Source organism: Nerophis ophidion, linkage group LG04 (genome assembly GCF_033978795.1).
Source record: "Nerophis ophidion isolate RoL-2023_Sa linkage group LG04, RoL_Noph_v1.0, whole genome shotgun sequence".
NCBI lineage: Eukaryota > Metazoa > Chordata > Actinopteri > Syngnathiformes > Syngnathidae > Nerophis > Nerophis ophidion.
The window spans coordinates 83,746,997-83,766,901 of NC_084614.1; the positions used below are offsets into that span (position 1 = coordinate 83,746,997).

General features: G+C 33.0%; 1 protein-coding gene across 1 annotated transcript in view; it reads right to left on the reverse strand.

Moving 5' to 3' along the window:
- Positions 1-10,053: 10,053 nt before the first annotated feature.
- pigs (phosphatidylinositol glycan anchor biosynthesis, class S) overlaps positions 10,054-19,905 on the reverse strand; it is a 38,639-nt gene continuing 28,787 nt past the window's right edge. Inside the window, exons 9-12 of the mRNA XM_061899393.1 lie at positions 18,284-18,429; positions 15,386-15,474; positions 15,095-15,305; positions 10,054-15,033 (exon numbers count right to left, since the gene is read on the reverse strand). Coding sequence (XP_061755377.1) covers positions 14,755-15,033; positions 15,095-15,305; positions 15,386-15,474; positions 18,284-18,429 — 725 coding nt within the window. The 3' untranslated portion in view covers positions 10,054-14,754. The remainder of the gene's footprint in view (positions 15,034-15,094; positions 15,306-15,385; positions 15,475-18,283; positions 18,430-19,905) is intronic.

Consider the following 19,905-nt stretch of genomic DNA (forward strand, 5'->3'; position numbering starts at 1 on the left):
ACGACGCAAGCTCCGCTCATGTCTACGGTAAGAGCCGACTTATTACCACAATTTTCTCACCGAAACCTGCCGGTGGACATGTGGTAGAGAACCATGTTCGCTTGACCGCTCTGTTCCATAGTAAAGCTTCACCTTCGGGAGTGTACACAAGGAAACACCGCAATACACCGCTTCCCACCTACAGCTTTCTTCTTTGACGTCTCCATTATTAATTTAACAAATTGCAAAAGATTCGGCAACACAGATGTCCAGATTACAGTGTAATTATGCGATTAAAGCGGACGACTTATAGCTGGGATCGGGCTGGAACAAAATGTCCGCTACAATCCGAGACGTCACGCGCACGCGTCATCATACCGACGTTACGAGGATATTTCCGGAAAACCCCTTATCTGCTTATTGTGTTACTAGTGTTTTAGTGAGATTATATTGTCGTACCTGAAAGTTGGAAGGGTGCGGCCACGGGTGTGGTGACCGCCAGTGTCTCTGAGGGAAGCCACGTTTCTCGACGAGGCAAAGCGAAGGCATCTGTTTCCCCCCCCCTCCTCTACGGTGGAAGCATCCCACGTTCGGGGGCGGCCGGTCGGAGGCGCACGAGGAACGACGCAAGCTCCGCTCATGTCTACGGTAAGAGCCGACTTATTACCACAATTTTCTCACCGAAACCTGCCGGTCGACATGTGGTAGAGAACCATGTTCGCTTGACCGCTCTGTTCCATACTAAAGCTTCACCTTCAGGAGTGTACACAAGGAAACACCGCAATACACCGCTTCCCACCTACATCTTTCTTCTTTGACGTCTCCATTATTAATCGAACAAATTGCAAAAGATTCAGCAACACAGATGTCCAGAATACTGTGGAATTATGCGATTAAAGCGGACGACTTATAGCTGGGATCGGGCTGGAACAAAATGTCCGCTACAATCCGAGACGTCACGCACACGCGTCATCATACCGACGTTACTAGGATATTTCTGGAAAACCCCTTATCTGCTTATTGTGTTACTAGTGTTTTAGTGAGATTATATTGTCGTACCTGAAAGTCGGAAGGGTGCGGCCACGGGTGTGGTGACCGCCAGTGTCTCTGAGGGAAGCCACGTTTCTCGACAAGGCAAAGCGAAGGCATCTGTTCCCCCCCCCCCTCCTCCACGGTGGAAGCATCCCACGTTCGGGGGCGGCCGGTCGGAGGCGCACGAGGAACGACGCAAGCTCCGCTCATGTCTACGGTAAGAGCCGACTTATTACCACAATTTTCTCACCGAAACCTGCCGGTCGACATGTGGTAGAGAACCATGTTCGCTTGACCGCTCTGTTCCATACTAAAGCTTCACCTTCGGGAATGCACACAAGGAAACACCGCAATACACCGCTTCCCACCTACAGCTTTCTTCTTTGACGTCTCCATTATTAATTTAACAAATTGCAAAAGATTCGGCAACACAGATGTCCAGATTACAGTGTAATTATGCGATTAAAGCGGACGACTTATAGCTGGGATCGGGCTGAAAAAAAAGTCCGCTACAATCCGAGACGTCACGCGCACGCGTCATCATACCGACGTTACTAGGATATTTCCGGAAAATCCCTTATCTGCTTATTGTGTTACTAGTGTTTTAGTGAGATTATATTGTCGTACCTGAAAGTCGGAAGGGTGCGGCCACGGGTGTGGTGACCGCCAGTGTCTCTGAGGGAAGCCACGTTTCTCGACGAGGCAAAGCGAAGGCATCTGTTTCCCCCCCCCCCTCCTCCACGGTGGAAGCATCCCACGTTCGGGGGCGGCCGGTCGGAGGCGCACGAGGAACGACGCAAGCTCCGCTCATGTCTACGGTAAGAGCCGACTTATTACCACAATTTTCTCACCGAAACCTGACGGTCGACATGTGGTAGAGAACCATGTTCGCTTGACCGCTCTGTTCCATACTAAAGCTTCACCTTCGGGAATGTACACAAGGAAACACCGCAATACACCGCTTCCCACCTACAGCTTTCTTCTTTGACGTCTCCATTATTAATTGAACAAATTGCAAAAGATTCAGCAACACAGATGTCCAGAATACTGTGTAATTATGCGATTAAAGCAGACGACTTATAGCTGGGATCGGGCTGGAACAAAATGTCCGCTACAATCCAAGACGTCACGCGCACACGTCATCATACCGACGTTACTAGGATATTTCCGGAAAACCCCTTATCTGCTTATTGTGTTACTAGTGTTTTAGTGAGATTATATTGTCGTACCTGAAAGTTGGAAGGGTGCGGCCACGGGTGTGGTGACCGCCAGTGTCTCTGAGGGAAGCCACGTTTCTCGACGAGGCAAAGCGAAGGCATCTGTTTCCCCCCCCCCTCCTCCACGGTGGAAGCATCCCACGTTCGGGGGCGGCCGGTCGGAGGCGCACGAGGAACGACGCAAGCTCCGCTCATGTCTATGGTAAGAGCCGACTTATTACCACAATTTTCTCACCGAAACCTGCCGGTCGACATGTGGTAGAGAACCATGTTCGCTTGACCGCTCTGTTCCATACTAAAGCTTCACCTTCGGGAATGTACACAAGGAAACACCGCAATACACCGGTTCCCACCTACAGCTTTCTTCTTTGACGTCTCCATTATTAATTTAACAAATTGCAAAAGATTCGGCAACACAGATGTCCAGATTACTGTGTAATTATGCGATTAAAGCGGACGACTTATAGCTGGGATCGGGCTGGAACAAAATGTCCGCTACAATCCGAGACGTCACGCACACGCGTCATCATACCGACGTTACTAGGATATTTCCGGAAAACCCCTTATCTGCTTATTGTGTTACTAGTGTTTTAGTGAGATTATATTGTCGTACCTGAAAGTCGGAAGGGTGCGGCCACGGGTGTGGTGACCGCCAGTGTCTCTGAGGGAAGCCACGTTTCTCGACGAGGCAAAGCGAAGGCATCTGTCCCCCCCTCCTCCACGGTGGAAGCATCCCACGTTCGGGGGCGGCCGGTCGGAGGCGCACGAGGAACGACGCAAGCTCCGCTCATGTCTACGGTAAGAGGCGACTTATTACCACCATTTTCTCACCAAAACCTGCCGGTCGACATGTGGTAGAGAACCATGTTCGCTTGACCGCTCTGTTCCATACTAAAGCTTCACCTTCGGGAATGTACACAAGGAAACACCGCAATACACCGGTTCCCACCTACAGCTTTCTTCTTTGACGTCTCCATTATTAATTTAACAAATTGCAAAAGATTCGGCAACACAGATGTCCAGATTACTGTGTAATTATGCGATTAAAGCGGACGACTTATAGCTGGGATCGGGCTGGAACAAAATGTCCGCTACAATCCGAGACGTCACGCACACGCGTCATCATACCGACGTTACTAGGATATTTCCGGAAAACCCCTTATCTGCTTATTGTGTTACTAGTGTTTTAGTGAGATTATATTGTCGTACCTGAAAGTCGGAAGGGTGCGGCCACGGGTGTGGTGACCGCCAGTGTCTCTGAGGGAAGCCACGTTTCTCGACGAGGCAAAGCGAAGGCATCTGTCCCCCCCTCCTCCACGGTGGAAGCATCCCACGTTCGGGGGCGGCCGGTCGGAGGCGCACGAGGAACGACGCAAGCTCCGCTCATGTCTACGGTAAGAGGCGACTTATTACCACCATTTTCTCACCAAAACCTGCCGGTCGACATGTGGTAGAGAACCATGTTCGCTTGACCGCTCTGTTCCATAGTAAAGCTTCACCTTCGGGAGTGTACACAAGGAAACACCGCAATACACCGCTTCCCACCTACAGCTTTCTTCTTTGACGTCTCCATTATTAATCGAACAAATTGCAAAAGATTCGGCAACACAGATGTCCAGATTACTGTGTAATTATGCGATTAAAGCGGACGACTTATAGCTGGGATCGGGCTGGAACAAAATGTCCGCTACAATCCGAGACGTCATCATACCGACGTCATCCGTGTGTGGGTTGCCGTGCCGATGGACACAGGACACATCATCACTCTGATTTATTCTTTCAATAAATCTGTTTCCCGTCCAGTCTGTCTCGCCCATTTCTGGCTCGCTGGCTCTTCCTGGTGGTCGCGGAACACCTCTCGGTGTCCGATGGCCGCGTCTGTTGCGAGGACTCCCCTTTGGTCTGGTCTCTCTCGTCGCTCTTGTGGTCGTTGTCGTCGTGTATTTCCTCTCCTTCTTCTACGTGTGTGGTGTACGCACCTGACTCTGATTGCTGCTGCAGCGCCGCTCCAAATTCGTCACGCCTCTCCTCTCTGCTGCATGCCCCGCCTCCTGGCCTCCATCTTGGTCAGGACCGTTGCTCCTCCCAGCGCGCTGTCGGCTCGTCGGGTGCGTCTCTCCACAATATATTGTTTTAAATAATTCTTTAGGGGTTTCATGAAATTGTTATTTTAGTAAAATTATGTATGATGTTACTTTGTTTTTTTATTAAAATATGTATTTAGGGGTTTAATTAAATTATTGAAATCATTGTTAAGGGTTTTAGTAAAATGTTATTTTAGTAAAATAAAAATGTTGTTTTGTCTGTATCATTTAAAAAAATAGGGGTTTTGTTAAAATGTTTATGTTTTATTTAAAGCTTTTTTTTTAAACATGCATGTTTTTTAAATAATTCTTTCGGGGTTTCATGAAATCGTTATTTTAGTAAAATTATGTATGATGTTACTTTGGTTTTTTATTAAAATATGTATTTAGGGGTTTAATTAAATTATTGAAATCATTGTTAAGGGTTTTAGTAAAATGTTATTTTAGTAAAATAAAAATGTTTTGTCTGTATCATTTTAAAAATATAGGGGTTTATTAAAATGTTTTTTATGTTTTATTTAAAGCTTTTTTTTTTTTCAAACATGCATGTTTTTTAAATAATTCTTTAGGGGTTTCATGAAATTGTTATTTTAGTAAAATTATGTATGATGTTACTTTGTTTTTTAATTAAAATATGTATTTAGGGGTTTAATTAAATTATTGAAATCATTGTTAAGGGTTTTAATAAAATGTTATTTTAGTAAAATAAAAATGTTGTTTTGTCTGTATCATTTAACAAAAAATAAGGGTTTATTAAAATGTTTATGTTTTATTTAAAGCTTTTTTTTTAAACATGCATGTTTTTTAAATAATTCTTTTGGGGTTTCATGAAATTGTTATTTTAGTAAAATTATGTATGATGTTACTTTGTTTTTTAATTAAAATATTTATTTAGGGGTTTAATGAAATTATTTGGTTTTATTATCGAAATCATTGTTAAGGGTTTTAATAAAATGTTATTTGAGTAAAATAAAAATGTTGTTTTGTCTGTATCATTTAAAAAAATAGGGGTTTTGTTAAAATGTTTATGTTTTATTTAAAGCTTTTTTTTTAAACATGCATGTTTTTTAAATAATTCTTTCGGGGTTTCATGAAATTGTTATTTTAGTAAAACTATGTATGATGTTACTTTGTTTTTTAATTAAAATATTTATTTAGGGGTTTAATGAAATTATTTGGTTTTATTATTGAAATCATTGTTAAGGGTTTTAATAAAATATTATTTTAGTAAAATAAAAATGTTGTTTTGTCTGTATCATTAAAAAAAATAAGGGTTTATTAAAATGTTGTTTATGTTTTATTTAAAGCTTTTTTTTTTAAACATGCATGTTTTTTACATAATTTTTTAGGGGTTTCATGAAATTGTTATTTTAGTAAAATTATGTATGATGTTACTTTGTTTTTTAATTAAAATATGTATTTAGGGGTTTGATTAAATTATTGAAATCATTGTTAAGTGTTTTAATAAAATGTTATTTTAGTAAAATAAAAATGTTGTTTTGTCTGTATCATTTAAAAAAATAGGGGTTTATTAAAATGTTTTTTATGTTTTATTTAAAGTTTTTTTTTTTTAAACATGCATGTTTTTTAAATAATTCTTTAGGGGTTTCATGAAATTGTTATTTTAGTAAAATTATGTATGATGTTACTTTGTTTTTTAATTAAAATATGTATTTAGGGGTTTAATTAAATTATTGAAATCATCGTTAAGGGTTTTAATAAAATGTTATTTTAGTAAAATAAAAATGTTTTGTCTGTATCATTTAAAAAAATAGGGGTTTATTAAAATGTTTTTTATGTTTTATTTAAAGCTTTTTTTTTTTAAACATGCATGTTTTTTAAATAATTCTTTAGGGGTTTCATGAAATTGTTATTTTAGTAAAATTATGTATGATGTTACTTTGTTTTTTAATTAAAATATGTATTTAGGGGTTTAATTAAATTATTGAAATCATTGTTAAGGGTTTTAATAAAATGTTATTTTAGTAAAATAAAAATGTTTTGTCTGTATCATTTAAAAAAATAGGGGTTTTGTTAAAATGTTTATGTTTTATTTAAAGCTTTTTTTTTAAACATGCATGTTTTTTAAATAATTCTTTCGGGGTTTCATGAAATTGTTATTTTAGTAAAACTATGTATGATGTTACTTTGTTTTTTAATTAAAATATTTATTTAGGGGTTTCATGAAATTATTCGGTTTTATTATTGAAATCATTGTTAAGGGTTTTAGTAAAATGTTATTTGAGTAAAATAAAAATGTTGTTTTGTCTGTATCATTTAAAAAAAATAGGGGTTTATTAAAATGTTGTTTGTGTTTTATTTAAAGCTTTTTTTTTAAACATGCATGTTTTTTAAATAATTCTTTAGAGGTTGCATGAAATTATGTTATTTTAGTGAAATTTGGTTTGATGTGGCTTTGTTTTTTGATTTAAATATTTATTTAGGGGTTTAATTAAATTATGTTTTTTGTTTTTTAAATCATTGTTTAGGCTTTTAATAAAATGTGATTTTAGTAAAATTATAAATGTGGTTGCTTCGTTTTTATCATTTAATTATTTAGGGGTTTATTAAAATTATGTTTTTGTATTATTTAAAGCATTCATAGGTTTTTTTTTTAAACATCATTTTTTTAAATAGTTCTTTAGCGGTTTAATGAAAATATGCTTTTTGAGTAAAATTATGTATGATGTTGCTTTGTTTTTTGATTTAAGAGTTATTTAGGGGTTTAATTAAATGATTTTGTTTTATTATTTAAATCATTGTTAAGGGTTTTAGTAAAATGTTATTTCAGTAAAATCATAAATGTTGCTTTGTCTTTATCATTTAAATAATTATTTAGGGGTTTATTAAAATTATGTTGTTTTTTGTATTATTTAAATATTTCAAAATAATTATTTAGAGGTTCATGAAATCATGTATGTTATTTTAGTACAATTATGGATGCCGTTGCTTTGTTTTTTTTAAACAATCATTTAGGGGTTTAAAAAATTATGTTGTTTTATTATTTAAATCATTGTTTAGGGTTTTAATAAAATGTTAAGAGTAAAATGATAAATGTTGCTTTGTCTTTATTATTCAAATAATTTAGGGGTTTAAAAAAATGATGTTTTATTATTCAAATAATTGTTTAAGCTGTTAATAAAATGTTATTTGTAAAATTATAAATGTTGCTTTGTCTTTATTATTCAAATAATTATTTAGGGGTTTGAAAAAATGAGGTTTTATTATTCAAATAATTGTTTAAGCTGGTAATAAAATATTATTTGTAAGATTATAAATGTTGCTTTGTCTTTATTATTCAAATCATTATTTAGGGGTTTAATTAAATGATTTTGTTTTATTATTTAAATCACTGTTTAGGGTTTTAGTAAAATGTTAGTTCAGTAAAATCATAAATGTTGCTTTGTCTTTATCATTTAAATAATTATTGAGGGGTTTATTAAAATTACGTTGTTTTTGTATTATTTAAATATTTCAGAATAATTATTTAGAGGTTCATGAAATCATGTATGTTATTTTAGTACAATTATGGATGCTGTTGCTTTGTTTTCTTTAAACAATCATTTAGGGGTTTAAAAAATTATGTTGTTTTATTATTTAAATCATTGTTTAGGGTTTTAATAAAATGTTAAGAGTAAAACTATAAATGTTGCTTTGTCTTTATTATTCAAAAATTTTGGGGGTTTAAAAAAATGATGTTTTATTATTCAAATAATTGTTTAAGCTGTTAATAAAATGTTATTTGTAAAATTATAAATGTTGCTTTGTCATTATTATTCAAATAATTATTTAGGGGTCTGAAAAAATGAGGTTTTATTATTCAAATAATTGTTTAAGCTGTTAATAAAATGTTATTTGTAAGATTATAAATGTTGCTTTGTCTTTATTATTCAAATCATTATTTAGGGGTTTAATTAAATGATTTTGTTTTATTATTTAAATCATTGTTTAGGGTTTTAGTAAAATGTTATTTCAGTAAAATCATAAATGTTGCTTTGTCTTTATCATTTAAATAATTATTTAGGGGTTTATTAAAATGATGTTGTTTTTGTATTATTTAAATATTTCAAAATAATTATTTAGAGGTTCATGAAATCATGTATGTTATTTTAGTACAGTTATGGATGCTGTTGCTTTGTTTTTTTAAACAATCATTTAGGGGTTTAAAAAAATAATGTTGTTTTATTATTTAAATCATTGTTTAGGGTTTTAATAAAATGTTATTTTAGTAAAATTATAAATTTTGCTTTGTCTTTATTATTCAAATAATTTAGGGGTTTAAAATAATGATGTTTTATTATTCAAATAATTGTTAAAGCTGTTAATAAAATGTTATTTGTAAAATTATAAATGTTGCTTTGTCTTTATTATTCAAATCATTATTTAGGGGTTTAATTAAATAATTTTGTTTTATTATTTAAATCATTGTTTAGGGTTTTAGTAAAATGTTAGTTCAGTAAAATCATAAATGTTGCTTTGTCTTTATCATTGAAATAATTATTTAGGGGTTTATTAAAATTATGTTGTTTTTGTATTATTTAAATATTTCAAAATAATTATTTAGAGGTTCATGAAATCATGTATGTTATTTTAGTACAATTATGGATGCTGTTGCTTTGTTTTCTTTAAACAATCATTTAGGGGTTTAAAAAAATTATGTTGTTTTATTATTTAAATCATTGTTTAGGGTTTTAATAAAATGTTAAGAGTAAAACTATAAATGTTGCTTTGTCTTTATTATTCAAATAATTTTGGGGGTTTAAAAAAATGATGTTTTATTATTCAAATAATTGCTTAAGCTGTTAATAAAATGTTATTTGTAAAATTATAAATGTTGCTTTGTCTTTATTATTCAAATAATTATTTAGGGGTTTGAAAAAATGAGGTTTTATTATTCAAATAATTGTTTAAGCTGTTAATAAAATGTTATTTGTAAAATTATAAATGTTGCTTTGTCTTTATTATTCAAATAATTACTTAGGGGTTTAAAAAAATTATGTTTTATTATTCAAATAATTGTTTAAGCTGGTAATAAAATTTTATTTGTAAGATTATAAATGTTGCTTTGTCTTTATTATTCAAATAATTATTTAGGGGTTTGAAAAAATGATGTTTTATTATTCAAATAATTGTTTAAGCTGTTAATAAAATGTTATTTGTAAGATTATAAATGTTGCTTTGTCTTTATTATTCAAATAATTATTTAGGGGTTTGAAAAAATGATGTTTTATTATTCAAATAATTGTTTAAGCTGTTAATAAAATGTTATTTGTAAAATTATAAATTTTTCTTTGTCTTTATTATTCAAATAATTATTTAGGGGTTTAAAAAATGATGTTTTATTATTCAAATAATTGTTTAAGCTGTTAAAATGTTATTTGTAAATTTATGAATGTTGCTTTGTCTTTATTATTCAAATAATTACTTAGGGGTTTGAAAAAATGACGTTTTATTATTCAAATAATTGTTTAAGCTATTAACAAAATGTTATTTGTAAAATTATAAATGCTGCTTTGTCTTTATTATTCAAATAATTATTTAGGGGTTTATTAAAATTAAGTTTTTGTGTTATTTAATGCATTCTTTTGGGGGGTTCATGAAATTATGTTTGAATTATTTTAAGTTCTTTAGGGGTTTAATCAAATGATGTATGCTGTTGTTGTATGTTTTTGTACTACTTACTTATTCAGGGTTTTCATAAAAAATGTATGTTGTTGTTTATCAAAAAGTACAATGTCAAATTATTTTGTATTTCTTTTATTAGTCAATAACTTATGAATTGAAATATAAAAACACAACCATTCAAGTTCCTGTGGTTAACAATCACAGTAGACTTTCATTATTTAGAAATCCTTCAGTTTCCTCACGGTCCAACAAAAAGTCCGTACAGTCGTCCCTCGCCACGTCCCTCGCCACGTCCCTCGCCACGTCCCTCGCCACGTCCCTCGCCACGTCCCTCGCCACGTCCCTCGCCACGTTCCGCTTCAACGTTGCAGATTTTTTAGGGAATATTCTTTTCAAAGCTTATTTTACAATTTTTGGGTCCGAAAACCAGAGGCGTTTTCAATCCTAAATAGGACTAAATCTCCCCAAAAAAACAATCAGTACTACGGAATAGAGAGTGCACTGTTCAGCATCGTGGCCACTGATTGGCTCAGCCTCACGCAACATTACTATATCGGATTAAAAGAGCGTCGAATGAAAACTTATTTAGTAAGTGATGTATAATTTAAAGCATTCTTTAGGGGTTTTATACAAAACATGATGCATGTTTTTTATAAATAATACTTTAGGGGTTAAATGAAAATGATGTTGCTTTGTTTTTATTATTTTAACAATTTTTTAAGGATTTAATTAAAACATTTTATTATTTAAATTATTGTTTAGGGTTTTAATAAAATGTTATTTTGTAAAATTATAAATGTTGTTGCTTTGTCTTTATTAATTAAATAATTTAGGGTTTGTATTAAAATTATGTTGTTTTTGTATAATTTAAAGCATTTTTTAGGGGTTTTATAAAAACATGATGTATGTTTTTTTTCAATAAATCTTTCAGAGTTTCATGAAATTATGTATTTTATTTTAGTAAAATTATGAATGATGTTGCTCAGTTATTTAATTTAATCATTTATTTAGTGGTTTAATTGAATTGTTTTTATTATTTAAATAATTTAGGGTTTTAATAAAATTTTCTTTTTGTAAAATTTTACATTTTTTGTGTTTATCACTTTTTATTTAAATAATTTTTGTATTATTTAAAGTATTTTTTAGGGGTTCTATAAAACATGATGCATGTTTTTTTTAAATTGTTTAGGGGTTTAATAAAATACTGTATTTTATTTTAGTAAAATTATGTATGATGTTGCTATGTTTTTTTATTCAAATAATTAGGGGTTTAATACAATTATGTTTTTTTTAAATCATTTTAATAATCTTAAATTAATAAAATTGAATTTTATTAAAATTATATATGTTGTTGCTTTGTCTTTATTAATTAAATAATTTAGGGTTTTATTAAAATTATGTTGTTTTTGTATTATTTAAAGCATTCTTTAGGAGTTTTATAAAAAACATGATGCATGTTTTTTTAAATAATACTTTAGGGGTTAAATGAAATAATGTATTTTATTTTAGGAAAGTGATGTTGCTTTGTTTTTATTATTTTAACAATTTTTTAGGGATTTAATTAAATTGTTTTATTGTTTAAATTATTGTTTAGGGTTTTAATAAAATGTTATTTTAGTAAAATTATAAATGTTGTTGCTTTGTCTTTATTAATTAAATAATTTAGGGTTTGTATTAAAATTATGTTGTTTTTGTACAATTTAAAGCATTCTTTAGCGGTTTTATAAAAACATGATGTATGTTTTTTTTCAATAAATCTTTCAGAGTTTCATGAAATTATGTATTTTATTTTAGTAAAATTGTGAATGATGTTGCTCAGTTATTTAATTTAATTATTTATGTAGTGGTTTAATTGAATTGTTTTTATTATTTAAATAATTTAGGGTTTTAATACAATTTTATTTTTGTAAAATTGTAAATCATTTGTGTTTATCACTGTCTTTATTTAAGTAATTATTTAGGGGTTCATTAAAATTATGTTTTTGTATTATTTAAAGCATTTTTTAGGGGTTCTATAAAACATGATGCATGTTTTTTTAAATTGTTTAGGGATTTAATAAAATACTGTATTTTATTTTAGTAAAATTATGTATGATGTTGCTATGTTTTTTATTCAAATAATTAGGGGTTTAATACAATTATGTTTTTTGTATTATTTTAATAATTTTAAATTAATAAAGTTGAATTTTAGTAAAATTATATATGTTGTTGCTTTGTCTTCATTAATTAAATAATTTAGGGTTTTATTAAAATTATGTTGTTTTTGTATTATTTAAAGCATTCTTTAGGGGTTTTATAAAACACATGATGCATGTTTTTTTAAATAATACTTTAGGGGTTAAATGAAATAATGTATTTTATTTTAGGAAAATGATGTTGCTTTGTTTTTATTATTTTAACAATTTTTTAGGGATTTAATTCAATTGTTTTATTATTTAAATTATTGTTTAGGGTTTTAATAAAATGTTATTTTAGTACAATTATAAATGTTGTTGTTCTGTCTTTATTAATTAAATAATTTAGGGTTTGTATTAAAATTATGTTGTTTTTGTATAATTTAAAGCATTCTTTAGGGGTTTTATAAAAACATGATGTATGTTTTTTTCAATAAATCTTTCAGGGTTTCATGAAATTATGCATTTTATTTTAGTAAAATTATGAATGATGTTGCTCCGTTATTTTATTTAATTATTTATGTAGTGGTTTAATTGAATTGTTTTTATTATTTAAATAATTTAGGGTTTTAATACAATTTTATTTTTGTAAAATTGGAAATTTTTTGTGTTTATCACTTTTTATTTAAATAGTTATTTAGGGGTTCATTAAAATTATGTTTTTGTATTATTTAAAGCATTTTTTAGGGGTTCTATAAAACATGATGCATGTTTTTTTTTAATTGTTTAGGGGTTTAATAAATAGGTATTTAATAAAATACTGTATTTTATTTTAGTAAAATTATGTATGATGTTGCTATGTTTTTTATTCAAATAATTAGGGGTTTAATACAATTATGTTTTTTTTAATCATTTTAATAATCTTAAATTAATAAAATTGAATTTTAGTAAAATTATATATGTTGTTGCTTTGTCTTTATTAATTAAATAATTTAGGGTTTTATTAAAATTATGTTCTTTTTGTATTATTTAAAGCATTCTTTAGGGGTTTTATAAAAACATGATTCATTTTTTTTAAATAATTCTTTACAGGTTCATGAAATCATGAATATTATTTTAGTACACTTATGGATGCTGTTGCTTTGTTTTTGTAAACAATTATTTAGGGGTTCAAAAAATGACGTTTTATTATTTAAATCATTGTTTAGGGTTTTAATAAAATGTTATTTGTAAATGTATAAATGTTACTTTGTCTTTATTTGTCAGATAATTATTTAGGGGTTTAAAAAAATTATGTTGTTTTATTATTTAAATCATTGTTTAGGGTTTTAATAAAAAATTATCTTTGTAAAATTATAAATGTTTTGTCTTTATCATTTAAATAATTATACAGGGGTTCATTAAAATTATGTTGTTTTTGTATTATTTAAAGCATTCTTTAGGGGTTTTATAAAAAACATGATGCATGTTTTTTTTAAATAATACTTTAGGGGTTGAATGAAATAATGTATTTTATTTTAGGAAAGTGATGTTGCTTTGTTTTTATTATTTTAACAATTTTTTAGGGATTTAATTCAATTGTTTTATTATTTAAATTATTGTTTAGGGTTTTAATAAAATGTTATTTTAGTAAAATTATAAATGTTGTTGTTCTGTCTTTATTAATTAAATAATTTAGGGTTTTTATTAAAATTATGTTGTTTTTGTATTATTTAAAGCATTCTTTAGGGGTTTTATACGAACATGCTGCATGTTTTTTTAAATAATTATTTTGAGGTTCAAGAAATCATGTATTTTAGTAAAATTATGGACGCTGTTGCTTTGTTTTATTAAAAAAAATTATTTAGGGGTCTGAAAAAACATGTCTTATTATTTAAATCATTATTTAGGGTTCTAATAAAATGTTATTTGTGAATTTATAAATGTTACTTTGTCTTTATTTGTCAGATAATTATTTAGGGGTTTAAAAAAATGTTGTTTTATTATTTAAATCATTGTTTAGGGTTTTAATAAAATGTTATCTTTGTAAAATTATAAATTTTTTGTCTTTATCATTTAAATAATTATACAGGGGTTTATTAAAATGATGTTGTTTTTGTATTATTTCAAGCATTCTTTAGGGGTTTTATACGAACATGCTGCATGTTTTTTTAATAATTATTTTGAGGTTCAAGAAATCATGTATTTTAGTAAAATTATGGACGCTGTTGCTTTGTTTTATTAAAAAAAATTATTTAGGGGTCTGAAAAAACATGTCTTATTATTTAAATCATTATTTAGGATTCTAATAAAATGTTATTTGTGAATTTATAAATGTTACTTTGTCTTTATTTGTCAGATAATTATTTAGGGGTTTAAAAAAATGATGTTTTATTATTTAAATCATTGTTTAGGGTTTTAATAAAATGTTATTTTAGTAAAATGATAAATGTTGCTTTGTCTTTATTATTCCAATCAATTTTTGGGGGTTTATTAAAATGATGTTTTTGTATTATTTAAAGAGTTTTTATGAAAACATGATGTATGTTTAAATAATTATTTCGGGCTTTAATGAAATAATGTATTTTATTTCATTTTTTATGTTGAAAAAGCTATTTAGAAAGTGATGATCATTTCTGACTACTTGAAATCAAACTCAAGGCGGTTGTTTTTCGGGATTAAAATAAAAACCCTCAACATGTTTCAATCCGATCATTTCTCCAGTCAGTCTTTCTTGTCCCGCTTGTCCCGACGCGCCTGTCTTACCTCGGCCAGGACGTTGACCAGCGACAGCAGGATGGGGACGCAGACGGGCAGGAAGAGCGGGATGTAGATGGCGAACTTCTGGTCGTCGGGGAAGTAGAGGAGGTGCAGCAGCGACGGGTCGAAGAAAGCCCTCTCCGACGCCAAGATGGCCTCCTTGCTGTACTGCAGGGCGAAGACCAGGTTGCCCGCCTCCATCTCGGCCACCGCCAGCTGCAGCGACGTGACGGCGTTGGACACCTGCGGCGCCGCCGTGTTAGCCGATATCTTCGTATCCCCCCCGCACCCCCGCATCCCTCACCTGCTGGGCGATGTTGTCGTTGATGACGATGTTGCCGATCTGGTCCAGCAGCTGCGCCAGCGAGGTGATGGCGGTGGTCGCCGTGGCAACGTTCTCCACGCTGCGGCTCCACATGAGGCGGTCCAGCTCCCAGTCGGCCAGGCCCCACGGGCCGGGGGGGGACACCAGGACGCCGGGGGGAGGCGCCAAGGGCTGCACGCCCAGCAGCAGCCTGTAGGGAGGGGGGGGGGCGAGACGGCGTGGGGGACGTTAATGGGACGTCCCGACCGGGCGGGACGGGACGCGGGTTACCGGAGCTGTGCGAGGAAGACACCCATGACGTCGGCCATGTTGATGTCCACGTCCACAGGAAGTGTCGTCTTGTTGTCCACGTTGTAAACCTGCCGACACAGACACCTTTCACGACTCATGGGCACACTTCACATTCCAGCCGATACGGTGCCGATTGCCGCCGTGACAAAACTGCAGTGTTTCTGTGAGAAGGACATCTACATCCCGCTCTTCTTCGTTCCAGTTAACAGTGCACCGTTGTCTTCATGGTGTTGCTAGCCTTTAAATAGACTTCCCCTTGTAGAGCAGTTGATCTGCCTTCTCTTTTTCTTTGTCTCTGTGCTGCGGACTTGTCGCCACTCAAGATGATCTCCTGGTGTCTCCACTACGGACTGACTGGACTCTCACACTATTATGTTAGATCCACTATGGACTGGACTCTAACTATTATGTTAGATCCATTATGGACTGTACTCTCACTATCATGTTAGATCCACAATGGACTGGACTCTCACTATTATGTTGGATCCACTATGGACTGGACTCTCACTATTATGTTAGATCCACAATGGACTGGACTCTCGCTATTATGTTAGGTCCACTATGGACTGGACTCTCACTATTATGTTGGATCCACTATGGACTGGACTCTCACAATATTATGTTAGATCCACTATGGACTGGACTCTCACTATTATGTTAGATCCACTATGGACTGGACTCTCACTATTATGTTAGATCCACTATGGACTGGACTCTCACTATTATGTTGGATCCACTATGGACTGGACTTTCGTATTATCTTGCTAGACCCACTCGACGTCCATTGCATTTTTTTGGGGGGGGGGGTCACCCACATTTGCGGTCCTCTCCAAGGTTTCTCACAGTCATTCACATTCCACTGGGTTGTGAGTTTTTCCTTGCCCTTTTGTGGGCTCTGAAAAGAGATGCTGTGCGAGGAAGACGCCCATGACGTCGGCCATGTTGATGTCCACGTCCACAGGAAGAGTCGTCTTGTTGTCCACGTTGTAAACCTGCCGACACAGACATCTTTCACGACTCATGGGCACACTTCACATTCCAGCGGCATAGCTCGGTTGGTAGAGTGGCCGTGCCAGCAACTTGAGGGTTGCAGGTTCGATTCCCGCTTCCGCCATCCTAGTCACTGCCGTCGTGTCCTTGGGCAAGACACTTTACCCACCTGCTCCCAGTGCCACCCACACTGGTTTAAATGTAACTTAGATATTGGGTTTCACTATGTAAAGTGCTTTGAGTCACTAGAGAAAAGCGCTATATAAATATCATTCACTTCCAGCCGATACGGTACCGATTGGCGCCGTGACAAAACTGCAGTGTTTCTGTGAGGACATCTACATCCCGCTCTTCTTCGTTCCAGTTAACAGTGCACCATTGTCTTCATGGTGTTGCTGGCCTTTAAATAGGCTCCCCCTTGTAGAGCAGTTGATCTGCCTTCTCTTTTTCTTTGTCTCTGTGCTGCGGACTTGTCGCCACTCAAGATGATCTCCTGGTGTCTCCACTACGGACTGACTGGACTCTCACACTATTATGTTAGATCCACTATGGACTGGACTCTCGCTATTATGTTAGGTCCACTATGGACTGGACTCTCACGATTATGTTAGATCCACTATGGACTGGACTCTCACACTATTATGTTAGATCCACTATGGACTGGACTCTCACTATTATGTTAGATCCACTATGGACTGGACTCTCACACTATTATGTTAGATCCACTATGGACTGGACTCTCAAACTATTATGTTAGATCCACTATGGACTGGACTCTCACTATTATGTTAGATCCACTATGGACTGGACTCTCATACTATTATGTTAGATCCACTATGGACTGGACTCTCACTATTATGTTAGATCCACTATGGACTGGACTCTCACTATTATGTTAGATCCACTATGGACTGGACTCTCACTATTATGTTAGATCCACTATGGACTGGACTCTCACTATTATGTTAGATCCACTATGGACTGGACTCTCACTATTATGTTAGATCCACTACGGACTGGACTCTCACTATTATGTTAGATCTACTATGGACTGGACTCTCACTAGTATGTTAGATCCACTATGGAGTGGACTTTCGTATTATCTTGCTAGACCCACTCGACGTCCATTGCATTTTTTTTGCGGTCCTCTCCAAGGTTTCTCATAGTCATTCACATTCCACTGGGTTGTGAGTTTTTCCTTGCCCTTTTGTGGGCTCTGAAAAGAGATGTTGAGGCTTATGCAGTCCTTTGAGACACTTGTGATTTAGGGCTACATATATAAACATTGATTGATGTTACAGAAAGTATGAGAATGTGTGAGCTGCTGCCTGCTCTTCTTTACTTATATCAGTCTTTCTCAAACTGTGTTTTTTTCCCGCTGTAGCAGAATACGATGAGTTTCACTGTAACCACGATGGAGGGACGCGTTGTTTCCTTTATTCTTGATAAAGTTAAAGTAGCTATGATTGTTACACACATACGAGGTGATAAGCTTACAAAGTTATGCAGAGGTATTTTACATAACAAATTTATCGAGAAAATATATTATTTTTAGTCATGGTGGAGAGTAGTGGAGGCGCAAAATATTTTCTTCTTCCTAACAGAAAATATTTGAGAAGCACTGACTTATATAATCCTCTCCTATTTGTCAAGATAATTACACAAAGTCAGCATTTTTGGAAGAGCCATCTTTCCTGTCGTCTTCATGTCCATCCATCTCTTATTATTTAACTGAATGACGGAACATGAAACTCGTGGCGCTCCTTTGATGAGCCCAGGCTCCGAGTGTTGCTGACGGAGACTTGTCGAGCGACTCCGTTGTTGCAGTGCACGTGACAAACAAAACGGGACCGGGGAGATGCCAGAAAAGGACAAGAACTGCCTCACCATGATTCCTCCCCAGCGTGGCGAGTGGAAGGCATTGGACGCCACTTTGCTTTTCTTGCGGTCGAGGATGTGAAGCGGCGAATGTTGGGCGTCGGGCACGTAGAGCAGGAAGTTCAGCACCGGATTGGAAGACGCAGCATTGGAACCTGGGAAAGGAGTAAAGAACACTTATTTAAAGCTTAAAACAACATTCAGGGTAAAGAACACTTTTTTCAAACTTAAAACAGATTTTGGGGTAAAGAACACACTTATTTAAACTTTAAAACAACATTCAGGGTAAATAACCCACTTACTTAAACCTTAAAACATATTTTGGGGTAAAGAACACACTTATTAAAACATTAGAACAGAATTTGGGGTACATAACACACTTATTTAAACCTTAAAACAGATTTTGGGGTAAAGAACACACTTATTAAAACATTAAAACAGAATTTGGGGTATGTAACACACTTGTTTAAACCTTAAAACAACATTTGGGGTATATAACACACTTATTTAAACCTTGAAAAAAACATTCACGGGAAATAACACTTATTTAAACCTTAAAAGAACATTTGGGGTAAAGAACACTTACTTTAACTTTAAAACAGAATTTGGGGTAAAGAACACACTTATTTCAACCTTAAAACAACATTTAGGGTAAAGAACACTTTTTTCAAACTTAAAACAGATTTTGGGGTAAAGAACACACTTATTTAAACTTTAAAACAACATTTGGGGTACATAACCCACTTACTTAAACCTTAAAACATATTTTGGGGTAAAGAACACACTTATTAAAACATTAAAACAGAATTTGGGGTAAATAACACACTTATTTAAACCTTAAAACAACATTTGGGGTAAAGAACACACTTATTTAAACTTTAAAACAACATTTGGGGTACATAACCCACTTACTTAAACCTTAAAACAGATTTTGGGGTAAAGAACACACTTATTAAAACCTTAAAACAACATTTGGGGTATATAACACACTTATTTAAACCTTGAAAAAAACATTCACGGGAAATAACCCTTATTTAAACCTTAAAAGAACATTTGGGTTAAAGAACACTTACTTTAACTTTAAAACAGTATTTGGGGTAAAGAACACACTTATTTCAACCTTAAAACAACATTCAGGGTAAAAACACACTTATTTGAATAATACAACAGAATTTGGGATAAATAACACACTTTCTTCAACAGTTAAAACAGAATTTAGGGTAAAAACACTTATTTAAACCTTAAAACAGAATTTGGGTGAAGAACACACTTATTTCAAACTTAAAACAATATTTGGGGTAAAGAACACACTTATTTAAAGCTTAAAATGGAATTTTGGGTAAAGAACACAATTATTTTAAACTTAAAAAACTATTTGGGGTAAAGAACACACTTATTTCAACCTTAAAACATAATTTGGGGTAAAGAACACACTTATTTCAACCTTAAAACAACATTCAAGGTAAAAACACACTTATTTGAACAACACAATAGAATTTGGGATAAAGAACACACATATTTCAACAGTTCAAACAGAATTTGGGGTAAAAAACACACATATTTCAAGAGTTAAAACCGAATTTGGGATAAACAACACACTTATTTAAACCTTAAAACAGATTTCGGGATAA